The following is a 22,688-nucleotide window of genomic DNA, read 5'->3' as shown; positions in this document are numbered from 1 at the left end:
GCAGGTACATAACTAGGCTTCGCTCCTTTTTGCACGTGACTGAATGAATTGCAGGGTAGTAAATTATTATTACATTATTAGCCGATTCCCAGTAATTACTAGCTGAGGCGGCCAAGCACCATGAGAAGTGTAGCTACAGTCCATGGTTCTATCACGGGCTGCGGAGAAGAGAAACCCATATGGATATTTTAGGAAAGCTGCTCGGGAACATGAATGAGCTTTTTTTTTTTTTTTTTTTTTTTTTTTTTTTCCATTGGTATTTTACAAATAAACACGGCGATACCGCGCCGCGAGGGGGAGATGCACATTTTATCTTTAAACTTTCGACAAAATGAAACCTTTGATCATTAGAGGAGGTGCAAATCCATTTTTTCCCTTCAAAGCAGGGATTTCTGCTATCTCTCCCACCTCGGTAATACACCCAGCCCTGCAATTACGCTGTGTAATAAATAATAAATTCTGTCCTGTTTTCCATGGCAGATGGCTCCAAATAGAATCTCAACATGTGACAGAATAGTTTCCAAGAATCTCAATGGAATAAGCTGCAAGCGTTCGTTTGTGCAGCGAGCATTAAAAACGTTTTCTATTGTGCTGCATCTGCGTCCCAGTTTTCTATTCTGACATATTTGGAGTGAGAGATGTTACCTTAGCGTTTCCTGTCTGAATCCCCGTTTGCCGTAAAGGCGGATCAATGGCGTTCTTTCAACCGAGGCTGAGAGTATTGATTTTCTTTTTTCTTCTTACCGCTTCCAAGGCCAAAATTAAGCCCCATGATTTATAACAGACATTTTTCACGAATGTGTCGTTTCTTCATTTGCCTTACTAGCGCTCGGAGGTTGTTGGTCTGCCGTCCGGCCATCCTTTCGGGATGTTGTAAACCGTGGCGTTGTTTCAAGCCAGACAAAAACTGCACGGTAATGAACCCGAATACCCGCCGGTCCCCCTTCCAGAAGCCTTTTAAACGCCGTTAGCGGTCAGTTAACGGCTCACCAACGACCCCGCGACGCTTTGAGCGGAGTCTGCCCATCAATCGGAGGCCGTGTCGGCGATACGTCGATGAATCAAATTTTCCACGCTCGCCGAACATGTGCGTAACAGATCCGAGCCCCGACGCGTTGCGTAACCAAACACAGTTTATCTTGTGGTACCGGTTCTTGTAAAATATGAAAGTGGATAATGAATTGCCGGCCGGGAATAATCGCCCCTCGATCGATTTCCCCGCCAGTGGCCGGTAGACGGCGAGGTTTTTAAAATGTCGGCGCGGTCCGTTGCCCTCGTTCACCTTCCCGAAGAATATCGGGCCCGGAGAAATGTTTGTAATCAAACAGGCTCCGAAGAAATGTTCCATATTCTAATAGCTTTCCTTCCCCTGTGGTTTTATGCAGACGCCCTCATCACATTAGATAGAAGAGAATGATGAACGTCACCGCCACAATAATTGCGGCGATGACAGTCATGATCTCAACCCCGCGCCATGTATCACCCGAAACACAGTCTGTGCTTCTTCTACTCTCCGTCCCAGTCTGGCCTCGACGGATGCTTCCAGAACTGCTGAAATCAAGGAAAAATATTCCTGTCTCACGAGGTTTTCCCGGTGTTTTTCGTCCACGCCAGCGGGGTACGCTCGGTTCACGGGAACGGTCCGTCGCCGGTCCCAGCGGACCTCCTGAACTGGAGTGGCGGTGGTGTGGTAGCGCAGTGACGGCTGATGGCGTCCGGTCGCTCGCGGTGCTGAAAGTTGCAAGATCGGTCAAGTCCGCCGTAGCATTTTACACATCGGTTCATTGGGATTTGAGAGGCATTTTGATCGTTAACGTCGCCGTTAGCCCTCAATTACCCATCATTTCACCAGCAGCAAGGTTCCGTGGAGAGGCTTTAGATGTATCCTGGAGTATCTAATGATCACACCACTCTTGGAGCCAGAAGTAGCCTTAGAAGAGACACGTTCTTCAGTTGCCGGGTGATGGCGGCCGTCCCTGCGGGAAAGCGACGGCCGTCGCTACTCGAAATAAAAGTTCTTCTGTTTTTCGCCTCAGTCCGGCAGCCCTTCTTCTCAGCTCAAGATGCGGTACCTTTCTGAAGTGCCACCCAGCTACTCGGACGAGGAAGGGTCCGGCCTTGGAACGCTGCCTCACAAAGTCCTCAACTCAGTAGTTCCTTCTGTCGGACGAGTTTCCGTCAGCTCGGCCGCTGCGGACGGAAGCCGGCGAACTCGAACGGACGGCAGCCTCTCATTAGAACAGACTCTCCCGTGGCGAGCGCCGCGCGGCTCTCCGATGCCGCGGACAGTCTTAATTAGATTTAACGGGAGGCTTCTCCGGAGCCGATCGGTCAGTTGTTTCCGGCGCGCCGCGCTGCTCCTCCGCCGGTACAGATGCGGAGAAGCCGTGATTATTGTAATGATGGACCTGTTTAGTTCAAAATGGCGGGACGCTGTTAACCGGCCTCATGAATAGTGATGAAAGGCTCGGACCGGAATGCTGGATTGAATGGCGGCCGCCCGGACGCCTCGGCCCGGTGTAAAACTCCGACCCCTCCGGCATGGGTGTCGTCTCAGCGCTCCCGTTGCAGTCGGTCAAAGTTTCCGCCGCAATCGGTGGAAATGCAGCTCGACGAGCAGAGCTTGCGGCGATCCTTTGTACGAGTATTTAAAGACGCCTCCACTCCGGTCCGGTCGAGCGAAGCGGCCGCACGACACGCAAGGGGATAATGGCGTCCGCGGGATTTGTTGTGCGCAGTCTCCTTGTGTCAGCGAGCCACCGCTAGCCAGAGCTCAATGGGAAAATAACCCTCTTTCTTTTACAATCGTCGTCCGACCGTCATCCTACGATAGCGGGAAAATGCTAGCGGTGTTATCGGCAGGGGAACGCGGCGTGGTACAACTTGAAATCTCCTCGGCAAATTCCCCCGTGGCTCCGTGACGCTAACTTGTTTTGACTAATGGTGAACTGAAATAGCAGCAGAAATAATGAAGATAAAAGATGCAGTCACTTTAAGTCCACTTTATGCCCGGCTTGCAATTAAGGTCAGTGACACGAGCCTCACAACCGAAGCGCATCGATTCGCATGATATTTAGATTTTGTTTTTTGGTAGATTAGGAGTCCAGGGGGTTTGATGAGGCCATCGTGGCGCTGGCAGAAGAGGGTTGTGTTTTGGTGGCACGCTCAACATGATGCCACCCAAATGAAATCCCTGCTCCTATGGACTGTAAGGGGCGCGATCTTCTGGACGTGTTCTTTGGGGGCGGTATTGATGAGAAGCATTCTGATTGATTGAAAGCGGCCGGCCCACTCGCGGCTGGCTTCCTGCGCTGACAGCTGGCGTAACAGGTAACCAGGCCTCCGCGACACTGACTCATGGGCCGAGAATGCGCTGGCTGTATTTTAAGGAGCGCTGTCAAACACAAGTTATCACTTGCAATCAATGTTGCATGCACTTAACACGAGGCCCAAATTTCCTTTTGTTTTCGCACCTTTTACTACGGGTGTCACCGCCCACGTCGTGAACAACAACAGAGCGCGTCCTGACGCAGGATAAGCCTATTGGGAATTTAATGAGGGGAAAATAGATTTGCAAAGAAGGAAAACAACATTAACAGAAGTATTTGAAATGCTCTTCCCCTGAAGGACCCGTCTGCCCCAAAGGTCTCCCCAAAACCTCCACGGCTATGAATTCACCTCATGATCTGATCCATCACTTGAAGACCAACGTGAACGTACGAGACATAATCGAGCTCCGGCTCTTGATAATTGCTCCTTATTTGAGTTTAACGTAACGGCGGCTTCTGTCGATTTCCGCGGTGCATTAAATAGCGGTTAGCGCGGCGCGATGTTGACGCTCTTGTTTGCTCGCTCCCCTTGCAGATCTGCATGCATGGTGATCTCCGGCTCCGTGGGCGATCCCCGGTCACCATGAACGACTAGGAACTCAGCTCTCCGAGGGAAATGGCCTGTTTTGTAATTACCCTGCCCTGCTTCCTGGCCGATGACTGCAGCTGCCTCTGAAGGGCCCGTCAGCTGTCTATGGGAGCTTCCGCTTCGTCTGCACCTTTAAGGATTTAAACTTTTACAGGACATCGCCTTTTATTCGCCCCTCCCCGTCCCCTCCGACCCCCCCGGCCCCCTCCTGTCAACTTGAAGCGGCGAGACCACAGCGGAGCGAAGAGGCGGCGAGACGATGGCGAACAACTCGTACAGCGGGGTCAAAAACTCCATCGTGGAGGCCAACCACGATGGGGAGTTTGGCTGCACACTTAAAGAACTTCGCTCCCTCATGGAACTGAGAGGCACAGAGGCGCTAACCAAAATCGGGGAAACTTACGGGGATATTCAAGGACTCTGCAACCGATTAAAAACATCACCTATAGAAGGTATTGTAACACGCTCCCTCGGCGACGCTGTCCCTGCTAGCAGATACCGCCGGCGCGCCTGAGCTGTTTGCACGCGGTCGAGGCGGCGCCGCGTCATCCGTGTTGTAGATACCTTGACATCACTTCCTTGGAAAACTCATATGCCAGACAGGTGGCATGCAGACTGACTCTGACTTGGGCCAGTCCTGCTCTATTTCAGGGCTAGTAGATATGTCCCTCACCCCCCCATCCCCACCTCTGTGTGTGTGTGTGTGTGTGTGTGTGTGTGTGTGTGTGTGTGTGTGTGTGTGTCTCAGACAGACCAGCTGTCTGCTTGGGCACTGCACCAGGCTCCGGGCAGGTTAGTGTCCCACATGTGGCGGACAAAACAGAAGGCTTAAACGGCGACTGTAATGTAATGACTTGAACATGTTGGGCAAAGGAATGGCTGCACCTTTACCGTCGCGATGCTTGAGATCCTCGACATGTAGAGAAGATTGCGGCGAAGGGTTTTGGGAAACGCCGCGTGTTGGACCCCGGCGGAGCCGCCAAACCTCGCCGCCGTGGCGGTTGACGGCAATCTCTCTTTTTTCCCCCAATTTCTACCCCTCTGGCGGTCTGTTTCGGTTTGTCTCTATAGACAGTCCGCCCTAATCGCCAGTATGACCTTGATTGAACTCTTATGGGAGGGGATTTTCAGTTTGATCCCAGATTAAAACGGCACCACATATTCACTGTAGCAGCAACAGTCCTCTGTATGCAGTGTTTCAAAGCCGGGGAAAAGAAAGGGAAAAATCCCCGGGTTCCATCTAACCGAAAGGAATGCCGTAAATACCCCGCTTTTACGACATCGCAAATCATCACTCATTCTTGCGAGAATCGGCACCCGACTATTCAAGGCCCGTCGCGCCGCTTTAGTTTGTTTACAGCAGGAGACGGCAGGTTTGTAAACCTGGAACCGTGTCACCTGCGTGAAACTAATATGCAGAGTAAATCTGCAACTTCACGCTTCCTGGCGTCCGGAGCCGCCGTTTGGTCCAGCCGCTCCATAAATCAGATCACGTTAATGCGGCGAGCGAACGCTTTGATCGTTCATTTGCGGCGGGAGCCCGATCGGCTCCTCGGCGAGCGCTCCGTCCGCTCGTCCTGGTCCACACCGGGTGCAGGAGCGCCGCGTCCACCCGCTCACGGAAGCGAAAGACGCGACGGGAGGCGTGGCGAAACACCGCGACGACGCCGAATTTGGCCGCCGAAGCAGCGGAAGACATTTGACCGTCGCTCGGCCCGTTCGTATCGCAAACACGAGCGTCAGCTGTCTTTTTCCTCTCCTCGCACTTCCGGTGGCGGCGAAGCCAGGATACGGCGTTTCAGCTGCGTGCCGAGGCGAAGCGAGCAGAGTTGTGCCGAAGCGTTCCGCGTCGAAAAAGTCAAAGCAGTTTTCAAGCAGCAACTTTTGACCTCCTCGGGAGCTGCGCCGGATTTCTCGGGGATGCAGTCGAGTTACTTTCCAGTGAAACAATGGGAGCCTTCAGCGTATTTTGAAATGGCCTTTTCTTGTGTGGCGGTGCTGATTAAGCTACCCGCCGCACGGCGAGCTGCTCCACTTGGTACGCCGCCACTGGGTTTTGATACTTTACAGTTTCAATCAACTCATTCCTCATTGGCTTGGGATTATAGAGGCTTGACAATCGCAAAGGGATTTCTAATTAGTCGGATGGTTATTTCTCAAACCTTTTAATCCAATACGTCGCTAATCCTCCCCATTTTCAAGCCCATTTTTTGCCACACAAAGGTCTGAATTTTTTCCTCGAATGTTACTGCCGCAGCTATGCGCGTGCAGAAGCCAGTCTATTTTAACACATCGTCAGCGCGGCCTGCTCAGAGGAGCCCGAATGTAATGTATTGTTACGTCGCGATATGCGCTTCCTCTCCGAGGACATAATGGCTGATCTTACCGCAGCCCACAGGATCCATTTTGTCGAGTTTAGTACAAACTGTCGTTGCACATTCAGGCCGAGGAGTATAAACTCCCTGTGCTCTCGACGTCGGTGGCTCTGGATGGCAACGTCATCACAAACGTCTCCACTCGCAAATCAGACACTTTTGAAAAACCCGTCGAGCCGCCTTTGGAATCCGACTGTGCTCGTCTGTTATCCCTAATTTCCTCGGGGCAGACTGACTTTTGTTTCCCCGTCGAACGAAACGCATCGTTCGACGCGGTATGGTTGTTTTCTACGCCTACTCTTATGAGCTTGGGGAAGAATCACGGGCGACCCGGTGATCCCGGTCGACCCCGGTCGTCAAGAGGAACGCGAGTTCCCTCCCAGGATGTAAAGAAGTCGTGTAGAGCTCTGTGGCTGCGCTGGTCCACCGCACAAGCTGTGTGACACAAGACTTTGCATAAAGGGAAGGGGAGGACGCAGAACTTTGGATCATGAGCTGGACATCGGACAAAGTCTAAAGTGCCTTGGCGAGCGTCGCCGCCGTGGCGGTTCCTCTGTCGCCGTGGTCGGGGCTGTCGTCCGCTAAGGAAAGGGCCGCGGCTTTATTTCTATTTATTTCTTTTTATTTCTATTGTTAATCGCGCGCCGGTGAGCTCCACGGCTCTTTTTAGGGGGAACACTGGATCGTTGGAGTACTATTTTAACCAAATTCCCATCCTTTCACCACATTTTCCCAGCATTGGATTTCACAGCTCAGGGTCATAGCGTTGCCGTCCTAAGTGTACCCAGATGTCTGCGTTAAGCTCCGAGTCGCTGGCATTTTTGCACAAACACTCCAATGCTGTCGAAAGTTAGATCAAGCATTGTACATAAACCTCGGCGGACAGATTTCAAGATTGCCCTCGCATGGATAGTGGTTGGGTTTGCAGCCAGGTGGAGCACAGCGCTGCCACATGTTCGCACCAAGAGGTCGGGACAAGCTTTAATTGGGAATCGAGGGACACTTACAGGTTTAATTTTCCAACGCGTTTCCGGATTGGTTTTCAATCCCGGCCGCCCGCTCTGGTGCGGGGAATGACTCGGGCATCGGCTTTATGCGACCCGTGTTTATAATCTCATCCGTGAAAAGGACACTGGAAGGAGAAATCTAGAGTTATCACGAGTGTCGTCTCGTGGAAAAAAAAAAAAAAGAAGAGAAATAATCAGAGCATAATATTCCCAGCATGCCCTAGCGGCCCCGTAGTATTTGTTTTCTGCAAACGGAGTCTTCTGGATAACAAGGCTCATTCAATGGGCAAGGGCACGCCGCGTCAATACTATTGACCGTGTTTGCCTATCTTCCCGTTTTACAGCGATCCTGCAGTGATTGCTGTTTTAGTGTCGTCAAATATTAGGTTTTCCATCCAATCGGCGGCGAACCGGGGCGCCTTTTCAGCTGAAATGCATTTAACCGACATCAACGTGTTCTCGAGCCGCCCCTAACAAAGACCCGGCTCGTTTATTTAAAAGATTAATATGACGCACTCTTGCTAGTGGTAATGCAGGAGGCGGGAAACGCTCGTGTCCGTTGAAACGGACGGGCTGAGTCGGGCTGAGTCGGGCTGAGTCGGGCCGCTGTGGCTCAGCGGACCAACGTCGCCGAGGGTCCGGCGCCCTAAAGCTCGGGGAATGTTTGGTGTCTCCCGGTCCGGTTTGTTCTGTCTCACGCAGGCAGAAAGGCCGAGCCATTTGTGGATAGTTAGGAAAGTATCCCGATGTTATCTTGGGTGCCTGGGATACAGGTCGGTGACGCCAAGGGATAGAGAGGTAACACACAGTTTAAAATGAAAGCGTGCCTGTTAGACGGATGAAAAGCATGTCTGACGGGCTCGCGGGGATAATTCCATCGGAAATATTAAATGTCTGGTTTTTGATGCTAGGATTTGCAAACAAAGTCAGTTGCTTGTGCTAAAAGCGAATCGTAAAGAGGGGGCACGTGCCGACTTTTGGTCATAGCGATTACTGTTAATTTGTCATTAATGTACGCTTAATCTGAAAGTTAATAGCGGCAAATACCTTAACGTTGAGTTTGCTGACTTTCAGCGATGTGAAATCCCATCAGCCGTAAGGATGCGTAAACATGCGTTAAGCCTGTTTCTCCGAGCCGTCCTCGCTCCCGTTGCATCGACCGCCTGACGCCGTGTGAAACCTCCCTCAGCCTCACCCACCCACCCACGCGTTAGACGCTGCTTTGTCGTCATTTTGCTCCGACCCGTTTACATCGACATCCGTATCTAGTGTTTTAAACCCGACCTAAATAAAAGCAGAGTTTTTGTTTTCCGCATATTTCTGTTGTGACTGAGAAATGGCGTTCCTCCGCCGACGCCGCATCCGAAGGGAGACGTTTTCTCCCTGAAAACGAAGCTCTGGGTTTGTTGAAGAACGGCAAAACGGTTGCAAACGTCGTCAGGCGTTGGACGCATCAGGACCGGGGATGGACCGGCTTCTCCGCGCCGAGCCGGGCCGAGTATTCTTTCCCAAAAGCGGCGCTTTTTGCAGAGCGGCGATGCTCATTTCGCTGGCTCTGAGCTGTGGCCGCCTCTACGCTCCCTCCTGCTTCCATCTGATGAGAACTGAGCATTCGGTCGTATTTTATTGGATTGTGCGGAAAGTGAAATACCCTTTATATCGTGATCTGTTCCAAAAAGTGCATCTCCAAGGCGGGCGGGAGTGAAGACCTGCCCGCAAGTGAACATGGATGCTGCAGTCCAAGGTCAACCGAGGTCAACTGTCGATGACCTCAAGGAAGGGGTGTTTGTCGATCAGTGAATCCCAATTTGTGAAAAAGATGCATTTGCATTGGTTCTTATGCGCGCGTTCTGCAAACATGTGGTTGCCATTTGGGTTATGGCACCAAGCTACTCGGTCACGTTGAGGGGAATCCTGTAGTGTACTTAAATACGCAGCGCTGGCTCGCACAGCTGGGTGTTTTCATCAGGACGGTAATGATCGTTGGCTGCTTAGTGCGCCGCTTTTAATTCTGTCAAAGCTTTATTTGGAAACAGTTTGATAAAGAAACAGCTCGGAACGCATCGTGCGAATCGGCGTTCGCGGCAATTCACGTAAATACTTTCACGTCGTCGGAAAGGTGAATAATGTGTTTCGTCGTAGAATTTTCCATCAAGACTAGCCGTTGTTTCATTAAATGACCGGCAGAGATCCCGTCTCTGCCATCTCATAACTTCCCCTTTCCCATCTCGCTCACGCTTGGACGTCTGCCTGCATTTCCGGCGCGCGGTACCCCGAAACTAGCCGGCACAAATAAATGAATAAGTCATTTGGTTGCCGGCTATTTGCCAAGGAAAGATTAAGGCTCCCGGGGCTCTTTATAGAATAGCGACTTCTCAGCGTGACAGCGACGACTAACCCCCGGTGCACTGACAGATCCTGTCACAAACCGCCACGAGCTCACAGGCCACCGACAGCCTTGACAACAATGCGCTGATTGATGGACACCAATACAAATTAATGTTGAATTTAAATGCCTGCCGCGCGGTTCATATTTTTTTTGTAATGGATCTGGTGGTATGGATAAGGACGTGAAAGGCTTGCACGGAGGTGCTGAGAAGGAGTGCGTCGTATGTGCAGCGAAACTGGGACAATGTGGTCGCGAATGCCCAAAACCAGGACATTTCAGTGTTTTACAGATATTACTCAGGACTCAGGACACTAAGCTTCAAACTAGGACAATCTAGGAGAAACTGGGACATCTGCTCACTTTTAATTCCTTTTTTTCTCGCCTTGTACAAAATCAGAAAACGTAATTAAAACATCTGTAGAATTATCTAGGTAAACACCCACACACACACACACACACACAAAGCGTCACATGTTTAAAAGAGAGATTTCAAAACAAACCTTTGTTCCAATTGTCACCTTAGGTTGCCTGCTCTTGTTTCCCCCATTTAACTTCCTTTTGTTGCCCCAAAAGAGAGGAGCCATGTGGCCGGGAAAGGAAGGGAAAGCAAAGAGTGTTTGTGATGTGGCAGTGTGTTTTTAAACCAGTGGTTTGTATATTCTGGTCTGCAGCGCCGGATGAACTGGTAAACCTTTCCGATTTTCCACACTTTTCCGTTTCTTTTGCCCTCCTCGTGTCCCTTCCTATTCACGTCGAAAACACGTAAGGGCGCTCCAGAAGGATGCGCGGAAACGTTTGGCCCGCTTTGCTTCTCCGTTTGTGAAGAAACTCCGGCGAAAGGTATTCGTCGGCGCCTTCTTGCCGTTTCGCCAAAAAGGATTCAAGAGTAGCCTTTCTGCCGGTCCGGCTCAGCCTCTCATTTTCGTCTGCCGCTGGTTTTCTAAATTGAATCATGGGCCCAAATTACTGGAGCCTGTGGAAGTTCACTTTGGAATGGGGTCAGATGGTGTTCTCACCACTGGGAAAACGTTTTGATTTTCTTTTTTCAAAAATCGGCCTTTTCCTGCCAGGGGTCTTCATTCATTAGTTTTGGCTCGCACCGGAGTGGGATTGCTGGAGCGGCGGTCCGCCGGCCGCGGTGCAGATGCCAGGCAGGACATGGAGTCTCTGGCATTTTGTTGTAAAATGAAAGTTTGTCTGGAGGAGGCTCCGTCTGTCGCGTGCTGCCCGGAGAGCGCTTCCGCTCTTCCACCCTAAATGAGCGAACGAACGAAGCAATGAAAGCTAAGGTGGCCGCCACGGCCTTTTTTTTCATTTGATTGTGGCTGGCGGCGACCGGAGGCGTACCTTGAACCCTCCGGGCCAGAATGAGTGTCCGGGTGCCGAGGGTCAGCCGGGGACAGACGCCCAAATTAGAGGGTTAATGATTGGGCGCTCGGCTCGGGCGGCGCCGGAAGGGGCCGGACGGACGCGAGGGGCGGCGCCCCTTCGCCGGCAGGATATACAAGGCCAGGACGGGTGTTGAATGCGCTGTCGCTCTGGCGTAAAATGAAATGGGCTATTAGCTGTCAGCACGTTTTCATTACGGCACAAAGAATCAAAGCAGACGCTGAGAGAGAGGCCGCGAGCAGCGGCGGACAGTCGTGTGGGATAAAGCCCGCGGCCTGACGGCGGCGGCGGCGGCGGCCTGACAGCGGCGGCGGCGCTCCGCCGGTGACTCATTGTTGTACCGGTCACCTCGGCTAACGCACGCTTAGGAAGGGACGCTCGCTGCCGGCCCTAATGTTAATTAGCCGTGCAAGACGGGGCGAAAGGATGCTTTTATTTCAACGGGCTCTGCCGCCGATATTCACGCGAGCATAGTTCATGCTCATAGTTCACTCAGAAGAAATATCTAATAGCGGCGTCAGTGACTTTATTAATCCTGAGACTGTTTAGGGGAGCGGCCGCTGGGGGTCAACACCTGCTTGGCTTTTTGAAGAGCTCAATAGGTGTGCTGGACGGTTGAAAACTAGTATGTAGTAGATAACTAGACACTTGGCGGGCAAAATATTTGATTCTTGGACATTTAACAGCCGTTATTATGATTATGATTATTATCTGCCGAGTTTATATCATCAGTGCCGGTAAAACTGCAACGACGACACGTTTGTCACGATAAATAGCCCCTCTCACAACATGTTTGTCCTAACCGTTTACCTTGAGATTCCTCGTTGATGAACGAAAGCCAGCAGAGCCCGCTTGAAGAATAAAAATCCTTGAAATAGCAACATGTAAATATATGCCTCCAATGGGGGTAGGTAAGTACTTTATTCATCCTCGAGGGGAAACTCAAAAAAATGGGAAATGCTCGGATAGGGTGCCATTCTCTTTTTAAAATAACGATTTCTATTGACCGTAAATACACGGCTCCCTTTGAAGCCGATCAAAGAATCAATTTCAGACTCCAGGGTTTGTCTCTGTAGAAACCCTGATGCAAGAACTCACCAATAATCCCATTTTCCCTCTGGGCAAACCACGGTGCGGCTTCACGCTATTAACCGCTGAATGAAAATGGTGTCTCGAGCCTGAATAGATCAAGTGTGGAAAGATGATGTGGTTAATAATTAATTTTTTTGGCTCATTATTAGGACTTAACATAATTGCACCGCAGTCTTAAAATAATAAACATTCAATAAATGGAGATATTCATCACGGAGGCCCGTAGGACTCTTGGTTCGGAAGCCGCCGCCGACCCGTTGCCGCGCCGCGCACCGGGTCCGTGACGTGCCGAGAAATAGGATTAAACGGCAAGACGACGTGGATACCGTACGGCCGTTGCGTCCGACCCGTCGGCCGAGCGTCTTTCACGCCGAGCGGATGCCGGGATGCTGAAACATGCCGGCGAAACACACTCCCCCGACGGGCGGGCGGGCGGGGGAACACATGCTCCGTTGCAGTTGGCTCTGGACGCGGAGGCGGAGGCGGCGTGCGGCTCGCTGAGCCGGCGGAAAGAAAAAATAAACCCACTCATCGTCATGATTCCAAAAGTACCTTCTCGTGGTGACCCTGTTCCCCCCTGTTCTACACACACACACACACACACACACACACACACACACACACACACACACACACACACATACACACATACTATAGTACCGCGTTTGAAAACAACGGAAAAGCTCTGGTGCCAAACACACTCTAAGACGTGAATTAAGAATATATTCATTTAAAGATACAGGTCACTCGACTCAAACGTGCATGAATACACATATGTGTTTGTGCCTGCATGCATTCCTGCGTACATTCACTCATGCACACACACATTCTTCCATTCATTCATTCACTCACTCATTCATACATCCAGCCATCCATCCATACATGCAATCAGATATATAAATATACTTTCATCCATCGGTGCATACGTTCCTCCGTACATCCATGCGTCACAAAGAGCATTGAGACTCTTTGCATTGCTGGGCACCGTGTTCGCTGTTTGCACAGTGATGGCAGTACGGTTTCCAGAAGAGCTGTTCAAACTGGTGGAGAATGCTGATGTTTCTACAAACTGTGCTGAAAATGGAGGAAATTGTATGCATTGTATGTGGTAGTTTTCAGTCTTTGCTCAAGTAATATGGACATTAAAAGAAAACCTTTATGGCACATCTTGCTTCTGTCATTGTCCTTTCATGAGTCATTATTTGTCTTTTCTTTAATAGTTTTTATGCTCAAATTAGTCAGATAAAGAAGTCATCGGACGCTTAAGGAAGCGTGGTTCTCGGTGCGAAACATTAGCGGCGACATTACCGATGCAAATGGGTGCAGTTTCTGATGGTGTCATATTGAAGACCGATTTCCTCTCAAGAAGATCACGGGGACGGAGCTTCTTGCGCTTCCTGTACGTCTCGGTCTTTGAGACGTACGTTCTCCTAATTCAGATGCCGCCGCTCCCCTGCGGCTTCGCTTTGCTGATCAGAAGCTCTGCTCTTTATTATGTAATATCATATACATAGTCCTTTGCACCTCCATCCTGACCCACACCCACCCCCCATCTGCCCGTTAGTAGCAGTTTCACACAGTCACTCTTCCCCGGGCCCCGATTCTGCTCCTCCTCCTCTTCGCTTCACACACACACACACACACACACACACACGTGTGCACGCACATGCGGCTCCATCCAGCCTGCGCCGCCACCTACACACAGCCCGTCTGCATGAATAGAACAGAAAAACTGTCATGCATCATCAAATGTGTGAAGGCCCTTTTGAATATGCGTCCGTGCCTTGAATGTGGAGCCCTTTGAATGGGAGGTGGATGAGCGGCTCTCCGGCCAGCCAGACGTATAATGTGTCAAAGAGATGTCAGTAGTAAACACGGGCGACGGGACTCGTTTGTTGTCGTCTTTCAGAAAATCCCTATATTCCGGATTGAGCGGGCGACCGCGTTTGAGGCGCGCTGTGCGTGCACGGTGTCCGCCGCCGCCGCGTCCCCTCCGAGCCGCCGATTCCCTTCGGGGATAAAACCCCGAGATCCTCGGCGACGCGAGCGGCGCCTCCGGCTTACATTTCTCTCCGAGGCGAGCTTTATTCTTATAAATTAAAGATCGGCGGAAGGCGCGGAGTGCATCTGCATCCGGAGCGAAAGGACCCCTCATTTAGTCTTTTACATGATTCAAGTATTCGACACGGAGTGAAAATGAAATGTTAATGCGGCCTCCTTCTCACGACCCTTGTCTTCCTCCCCCAGGTCTAAGTGGACAGCCGGCAGACATCGAGAAGCGGAAAACAGTCTTCGGGCAGAATTTTATACCGCCCAAAAAGCCCAAAACCTTCTTACAGTTAGTGTGGGAGGCTCTGCAGGACGTCACACTGATTATCCTGGAAGTGGCAGCCATAGTATCACTAGGCCTTTCTTTTTATAAATCCCAAGACACCGAAAGAGAAAGTGAGTATTCTCTCCGCATCCTGCCGTCACGCCGCCCACCTCCGTCCGCAGACGCCGGCCGCTACGTTTTTGACGTATCCGTCCGAGACGTTTGCGCTCCCGGCGGCGCGAACACACCGGCCGCGCTGCCTCCGAGGATTTGCTTCCGACGGCCACGTTTGAAGCTCGGCAGCCGGCCGGCGCGGCTCTGACGCAACGTTTGTTCTGCGTTAATACCTCATGGCGTCATTTTTTTAGCGCGTCGCCTCGGTGATGCGGCGGTAACGGCGGCGAAAGGCCGGGGATGTTTCTAACTTAAGTGTGTCGATGATCTCCGCAGACTGTGGGAAGGCTGCCGGCGGTGTGGAGGATGAAAATGAGTCAGAGGCAGGCTGGATCGAGGGCGCCGCCATCCTCCTCTCCGTTATATGTGTGGTGCTGGTTACTGCCTTCAACGACTGGAGTAAAGAGAAGCAGTTCCGGGGCCTCCAGAGCCGCATCGAGCAGGAGCAGAAATTTACCGTGGTTCGAGGAGGACAGGTCATCCAGATCCCCGTGGCGGAGATTGTGGTCGGTGACATCGCACAAGTAAAATACGGTGAGATCCTTCACGGCCGCGCAGAAGCAGCGGGTGTTCGGCGGAGGACGAGCCGCTTTGAGCCGACGCTCTCCTCGCCACGCGTGTAAGCGGCGTTTCGTGTGCTTCAGGTGACCTTCTGCCCGCCGACGGCGTTCTCATCCAGGGCAACGACTTGAAGATCGACGAGAGCTCCCTCACCGGGGAGTCGGACCATGTCAAGAAGACGCACGAAAAGGATCCCATGCTGTTATCAGGTGACGCCGCGCCTCCGCCCGACATGCCTTTTCCCTTCTTCGCTTCTTTAGTTGACTCAAGCCCGTCACAGCGAACCTCCAGGAGGTCCAGCCCAGGATCGCCGATGGACGTGTCGTTGAACAGCATTTCCATCCCGCCGCTCCCTTGCTTGTACAACACTTTGGCGGAAAGACATTAGAAATACATTTCGTATCGTTATATACTTTTGAATTTTACGTCGCGAGAAGCCGAACGCGGTAATCCTTGCCTTCGGAACATAGACGCCGTTCGGATTATACATCGGAAGAAAACAGACTGAAGTTATTCTATTCTGCCCGGCGACAGGTGAGCGTGAACACGAGTCTGCGCTGTTTGAAAAGCAAAGTGAGAATATGCAACTTGTTCATATGTATCTCACCCCAAAGGCCGTCATTAACATGGGAACCGCAGCGACGCGACCAGAGACACTGTGAAATCAGGACGCGTTCTAATTGTGTTTATTGTAACACGGCGATTCGCTGTTGACTCCCAAACTCATCGGCGGGGGTGTGGACGGGGAAAATGGTGAAATGGCGCGACATCGCGGACTCTGTCTCGTCCTGTCTGACTCTCTGATTCAGCTTGAATCAGAATTAAGAAAAACAGCCCCCTCCTCCCCTCCCCCACCCCGGGTTCCTCACACAGAGGAGCGTCGGCCACCAAACCCCACGGATCACCTTACGGATTAATAATTCATACGTTGCGAGCGCCGCTTGAAAATGTATCCACATGTGCTCCGTTACACCTCTCCTGCTTGCATGAAGATCACCAGGCTGCGTTTTAAAGACGGACCCGGGACGTTTCCGTATTCATGCAAAGTAATGACAACTACGGTCGACCCGGGCGGCGTCCGGCTGATCTCCGTCCTTCCGGCGCTGCGTTTCTTCCGTCACAAAGCGTTCTCCCGTCCGTCCGCTTCCCCCCCTGAGCGTCTGTACGCGGCCGCCGTTGGATTTTCCCAACCCGGTCCGTCCTCGCCGACCCCCCGATGAAAAGACGGCTTCCTGTAATTAGCGTGGCCGTGGCGAGGGAGCGGGAGGGCGAGACGGAGACGTTTTGAAGCCTCTGAAAGTTTCGCCGACGCCGACGGCCGTCCGCTGATGAAAGTGTTTTTTTTGGAAGTTGCGACGTGCTGTTCGCTAATGCACCGGCCCTTTGTATCTGCAGCCCGCATTGGAAATAACTTCTTTGTTGCACAGTGGAGCTTTTAAGTGACACGGCTCCGCAGAATAATCCAGACAAAGGTTCAGTTGACTCCTGAATGAAAGGAATTAAAAGGCATCACTTGTCTCAAAGCACGCTTTGAGCAAAACAAAAAAACGGCACATGTGTTTCCCTTCCCACCTTCCCTCGCTCACTGGTTTCATTTCCCCGCTCTGTTCGAAGGCACCCATGTCATGGAAGGCTCAGGGAAAATGGTGGTCACCGCAGTGGGTGTCAACTCTCAAACTGGAATTATCTTCACTTTACTCGGGGGCGGCGAGGACGACGACGAAGACGAGGAGGAGAAGAAAAAGGAGAAGGAGGAGAAGAAGAAGCAGAGAAAAAGTTAGTATCCTCTCTCTCTCTCTCTCTGCTGTTCCTGAGCGCCGCCAGCAGCTCCTCATCTCAGAGTAACGCCGGCCTTCCTGTGTGGCGTCTCCATGTTCTCCTGGTGTCTGCGTGGGGTTCCTCCGGGTTCCTCCGGGTTCCTCCGGGTTCCTCCCACAGTCCAAACACAGGCAGGAGACCCTGATTGAGCAGCCACGTGAGCAGTGTCTCTCTTTGTGTCCCCGTGACGAAGCCTCCCGGCCGGGACGGAGGAGCGACGTCGATGAATGAATGTTTTTTTAAATAGTTTTCCTGTCACAGGTGCTCACCAGAAATCAGGGTCTTTTAAAAAGTGTCTCCCTGCCGACGACTTTGTCTTAGTGTCTAACTTTCTTTCTTTTCTTTTCTTTCTTCTGTTCTTCAGACAAGAAGCAGGACGGATCGGTCGAGAATCGTAAGAAAGGTAGGTTTACTCCCCCGAGCCGCTGCGCCGGCCCGTCCAGTCCCGTACGCAGCTTTCGGTGCCGTAACGCTCGGTCCGCGCGTTCTGGGTGTGGACCTGGTCAGAAGGACCTGCTGACGGTGAAGGCAAGCCGTGAAATGACGGCGGATGTCTCTGGAGGCGAGGGTCTGGGAATCTCTGCACCTCCTGGGGATCTCCCTCCAGCGGAGGTTGCTGAGGACAGTTAGCGTGCTGGCGGCGGTTCTCTGAAACGCCCGGCTGGCGTCCGGGTCGGAGAAACGGCCGAACCGGTCGCGGGTGTAAGAAACGTCGTCAAACCACATAGACGTACTTGCATCTTCTGAGGTTGCCAGGAAAGAAAAGCGAGGCGGAGCGTGACGCTCGGGCCCGCAGCGGCAGTCACCATTTACCCCGCCTGAATTGTCCACGCTGCTTCCCATCCCCTCACGGGCACAATCATTTCAGCCAGTTTCAGCTGGACAGGGTTCTCCCATCATCTCAGGCTACTTTCCTGGACTCAGAGGACCTCCTTCCAGCTGAACGCCCTTAGGATTTTTGTTTAATCACCGAGTTGTGCAGGAAATATTAACTTGAACCAAAATGCCTGCGGGCTGCTTTGAGCGCCTCGTTTGATCCACACGGCAGAATACGAAGACGGCCTTCAGCGAGGTCAGAGCCACCGAGGCGCCCAAAGCTTCTGCTGGGTCAAAAAGTGCACCCCTCCTCGTCCCACCGCACCGAGGAGTTGGCCACGTCTGTTTCGGTTAAAATGATGAAGAGTTTGATTTCGGGCTCTCCTGGCTCTCCTGGCCCTCCCGGCACGCCTCGCTCCCAGCGGCAGGTGCCTTCCAATCCAGTTATGGCGATTAGTGATGAGGAGATTAACGCTACGCCACAGTTCTGGGGCCGAACATCTGCTTTCCCACCCATTCCTCCGTGGCCGCCCCCCCCCCCCCCCTCTCTCGGCTCCTCGTCGCCCATTTCCGGTTTGGTTATCCCGACACGACCTGTTCGGAGTCAAGTGCCAAGACTCTTAATTTGCCCGATTTTTGCCCCGCGGCAAAGGGTTAGTTAGTTGCCGTTTAGCGGCAACTGTGCTGGCGAGGCTGGTTTGCCGGGCTCGGGTCAGCGACGGCGACCCTGGCACCGGTCAGCGCTGCGCGGATCCCCTCCGTCTGCCAGGAATCCGCATTAATCCTTTAGACTGAGATTACAGAGCCCACGTAAGCGCAGAACGAACCACGGTCTGCGGCAGCTGCAGCGAACGCAGCTGCAGCCGCAGCCGCGTGGCGCCCGCGCCCCTCCCCTCCCCTCCCCTCGCCGCTACGTATATCAACGCGGGGCCGCGGCGCTCGCCGGAGTAAATGAAGACTAATCCTGGACCAGGACGGGGAGAAAAGACACGACGGGTCCTTTCCTCTGCAGAAAGTCAAAAGGCCGGGGGAAGGACGTGGACGTTGTGCGGCGGCGGCGTCCTCGGCGCAGAGCCTCGCTAATGATGCTCTCAGAGAAGGAGTCGTGGCGAAGCCTCCCGCTGCCTGGCGAGGCTCGCCATCTCCAAGGTTACCTCGGCAGACGTGGCTCTCGGAATCCTGAGGGAGGAGGCCCCGGGAGATGGCGGAGATCTGCGGGATTTTTTTTTTTTTCTTTACCTGCCACCCGAAGGGGGCGGCGGCGCGGCAGATCCCGGTGTTACATTCTAGCCCTCCTAATCTCTCGGTGGGAGGCGCTGTAATTACACTTAAGTCTTTCTGCTAATTACCGTGCAGTCAGGTCATAGCGACGTAATTACTGTGACATTTCCCATGTTCCCTGGAATAAAAGCGGGACAAGAAAAGCACGCGGGCGGATGATTGATGTCACATTTCATGTCTTTGCCCTTTTCTGCCTTTTTCTCACGGGGGTTTCGAACCCGCTATTTATATCATAGAACTGTAGAATTAAGACGTGTTTAGAGACCCTGTTATTTACACAATAACCGGGCGAAATCTGCAACTCCAGTTCATTCATGTGAGTTCTGGCTGTCAGTGGCTTCTGGACGACCCGAAGGAGGTTCGGGGGTCGAAGAAGCAAGAACGACGAGAGCATTCGGCGTCGAGCCGAGGACGGCATGGAAAGCGCTAACCGAGGCTAACCGAGGCTAACCGAGGCTTAACACGGCGTTTGGTCGCCTGGTTCGCCGCCGACGCTCGGAGGGTTTGCGAGCGCGAAGACCCCCGAGAACGGAGTGACTCGCGCTTGTCGATGTCGACGTCTTTCGGATGAGTTTGAGCTAAATGGCACGCCTGCCTCCGCGGCGAGGCTAAAGAGAGTCTCGGGCCGTTGCGTTCAAGAGCCGTTTTCCTTTTGTGGCAGCTAAAGCGCAAGACGGCGCCGCGATGGAAATGCAGCCTTTGAACAGCGACGAGGGCGCCGACGCAGAGGAGAAGAAGAAAGCCAGCCTGCCCAAGAAGGAGAAGTCTGTCCTGCAGGGCAAACTGACCAAACTGGCGGTGCAGATCGGCAAGGCGGGTGAGTCGCGGCGAAACCCCTCGTGCTCCCTGCCGCCGCCGCCAAACGGGTAACCCTCGCCGCTCTCCCGCCCTCTCCAGGACTGGTGATGTCAGCCATCACCGTCATCATCCTCGTCGTGCTGTTCGTGGTCGACACCTTCTGGATTCAGAACCTGCCCTGGATCAAGGAGTGCACGCCCATCTACATCCAGTTCTTTGTCAAGTTCTTCATCATCGGCGTCACGGTCCTGGTGGTGGCGGTCCCCGAGGGCCTCCCGCTGGCCGTCACCATCTCCCTGGCCTACTCCGTCAAGGTAACGCCATCGCGCTCCCCGGCCGCTTAAAGCACGCGGGGCCGCTAAGACGAGGAGATTTGAGCGTCCGATGTCCCAAAGCCCAGCTTTCATCTCCTCCACAGTGGTCCCGAGGAGCCGGCACACTCGTCATCTCAGCCCGACGCTCTTCCAAATCCCATAAAACCGTTAAAACTGCACTATTAATAATGTTCACAGGTAATCCTTAGAGAGAGCGAGCGAGCGAGAGAGAGGAGGAGGAGGAGGAGGAGGAGGAGGATCGGTTGAGGGTCAGGAAAGGGGATTCTCAGCTGAATCACTTCTCCTCCGACGAGGTTAATTAGGAAATGAAAGGAGGGGGGATTTAACGGGAGGGGAAGCTGCTCGCAGCATTCGTGCCAAACCAACGGTAACTGCCCGCGTTCGACCGGTCGCCGCGCAGCCGCCGGTCCGCGTTGAAATACGAGCTCTTTGTTTGGATCCGTCGCGCGCTTAAAGGTTCATCTCTGTGAGCAAAAACCTCATTTTTCAACGTTCGGGATCTCACCTCACGCCTGTCCGCCTGCAGAAAATGATGAAAGACAATAATCTGGTGCGGCACTTGGACGCCTGCGAGACGATGGGCAACGCCACCGCCATCTGCTCCGACAAGACCGGCACGCTCACCATGAACCGCATGACGGTGGTGCAGGCCTACGTCGCCGAAAAGCACTTCAAGAAGGTCCCCGAGCCGGAGAACGTGCCGTCGTCCGTGTTGGACATGCTGATCCTGGGGATAGCGGTGAACTGCGCTTACACCACGAAGATCATGGTAAGGTCGCCGACGTCGCGGCGCATCCGCCCCGAGAAGCGCGTCTCACCGCCGTGCCCGTTCTGTGCTCGCAGCCGCCGGAGAAGGAGGGCGGCCTGCCTCGGCAGGTGGGCAACAAGACCGAATGTGCCTTGCTGGGATTCTCTGCCGACCTCAAGCGCGACTACCAGATCATTCGCAACGAGATCCCCGAGGAGAAACTGTACAAAGTATACACCTTCAACTCGGTCCGCAAGTCCATGAGCACCGTGCTGAAGATGGCCGACGGCAGCTACCGGATGTTCAGCAAAGGGGCCTCGGAGATCCTCCTGAAAAAGTAAGACGGCGCCCGGGACCCGGCGGGGATGCATTTGGTCGGGACTCGCGGCTACGCTCCCCTTCGGCCAAAGGTTATCTGCCGGTTTGTCGTGTTTTCCTCGCGCCGGCCGGCCAGACTTTGCTGTGAACGATTCGTGTGACGTCTTAAGCGGCTAAGGAGTTCAAGTGCATCCCACCCGAGCCCCTTACTTTGCGACTTAAAATCAGGCACTGAGAAAATGAGCTGGTAACAGCTCTGTAAGCCTCTTAGCCAAGCAGGCTTCTTTTTAACCCACAGAGGGCTTAGCGGGACGTCTTACTCGCCGACCCGGGGCTTTGTTTTCTCCTCGGGCGCGGCGTTCGTCTCATCCCCGCGCCCGTCCCCGTATCCCCTCCCAGGTGCTACAAAATCCTGACGGCGAACGGCGAGTCGAAGGTGTTCCGCCCGCGGGACCGCGACGACATGGTGAAGAAGGTGATCGAGCCCATGGCCTCCGAGGGTCTGAGGACCATCTGCCTGGCCTACAGAGATTTCCCCGCCACCGAGGGAGAGCCCGACTGGGACAACGAGAACGACATCCTCACGGGGCTGACCTGCATCTGCGTGGTCGGCATCGAGGACCCAGTGAGACATGAGGTGAACCGCCGGTGAACTCCTGGTCCTCCGAGCCCGAGGAGAATCTCTTCGGTTCTCCGCGGGAGAAATGATGGCGGCGGGTCGGGAGGGAGCGCTGAGCTCCCGGAGGAGGACTCGCGATCACGTCTTTCTCTGGGGTTCCTTCCTCCCCCCAGGTCCCGGACGCCATCAGGAAATGCCAGCGCGCCGGCATCACGGTGCGAATGGTGACCGGCGACAACATCAACACGGCCCGCGCCATCGCCACCAAGTGTGGCATCCTGCAGCCCGGGGACGACTTCCTCTGTCTGGAGGGCAAAGAGTTCAACCGAAGGATACGCAACGAAAAGGGCGAGGTGGGCGGCGGCGGCGGCACTCAGGCCGGAACCCCTCCGCTTTGGGATTTAACACGCGTTTGCTGCGTATTTACAGATCGAACAAGAACGCATCGACAAAATCTGGCCGAAGCTACGCGTGCTGGCTCGATCCTCCCCCACAGACAAACACACCCTCGTCAAAGGTACCTCCTCGTCCGCCGCCGCTGTCCGTCAAACGCGCTGCGGTCTGTCCGTCCGCTCAGCTCGACGCTCTGACGCCGGCTCCTCCAGGTATCATCGACAGCACGGTGGCCGAGCAGAGGCAGGTGGTGGCCGTGACGGGAGACGGTACCAATGATGGGCCGGCGCTGAAGAAGGCGGATGTCGGTTTCGCCATGGTGAGCCTGCGTTCGGCGTCTTCG

At 53.5% G+C, this 22,688-nt stretch overlaps 1 protein-coding gene across 3 annotated transcripts in view; it reads left to right on the top strand.

The window, feature by feature from the left end:
- The window catches only part of atp2b1a (ATPase plasma membrane Ca2+ transporting 1a), a 39,511-nt gene that overhangs the window by 7,369 nt on the left and 9,454 nt on the right, over positions 1–22,688 (top strand). For all 3 annotated transcript variants that reach the window (XM_086147317.1, XM_086147319.1, XM_086147318.1), the window contains exons 2-15: positions 3,865–4,370; positions 14,418–14,615; positions 14,935–15,192; positions 15,303–15,428; positions 16,834–16,995; positions 17,402–17,440; positions 19,796–19,951; positions 20,032–20,246; positions 20,794–21,036; positions 21,111–21,352; positions 21,733–21,970; positions 22,126–22,305; positions 22,382–22,469; positions 22,558–22,664. In XM_086147317.1, coding sequence (XP_086003443.1) covers positions 4,178–4,370; positions 14,418–14,615; positions 14,935–15,192; positions 15,303–15,428; positions 16,834–16,995; positions 17,402–17,440; positions 19,796–19,951; positions 20,032–20,246; positions 20,794–21,036; positions 21,111–21,352; positions 21,733–21,970; positions 22,126–22,305; positions 22,382–22,469; positions 22,558–22,664 — 2,445 coding nt within the window. In that variant the 5' untranslated portion in view covers positions 3,865–4,177. The remainder of the gene's footprint in view (positions 1–3,864; positions 4,371–14,417; positions 14,616–14,934; positions 15,193–15,302; positions 15,429–16,833; positions 16,996–17,401; positions 17,441–19,795; positions 19,952–20,031; positions 20,247–20,793; positions 21,037–21,110; positions 21,353–21,732; positions 21,971–22,125; positions 22,306–22,381; positions 22,470–22,557; positions 22,665–22,688) is intronic.

This window comes from Fistularia commersonii, chromosome 5, assembly GCF_037954325.1.
Source record: "Fistularia commersonii isolate RoL2024-O1a breed Wild chromosome 5, RoL_Fcom_v1.0, whole genome shotgun sequence".
NCBI lineage: Eukaryota > Metazoa > Chordata > Actinopteri > Syngnathiformes > Fistulariidae > Fistularia > Fistularia commersonii.
The sequence above is the reverse complement of the archived record's forward strand: the minus strand, read 5'-3'. Positions and strand labels throughout refer to the sequence as shown.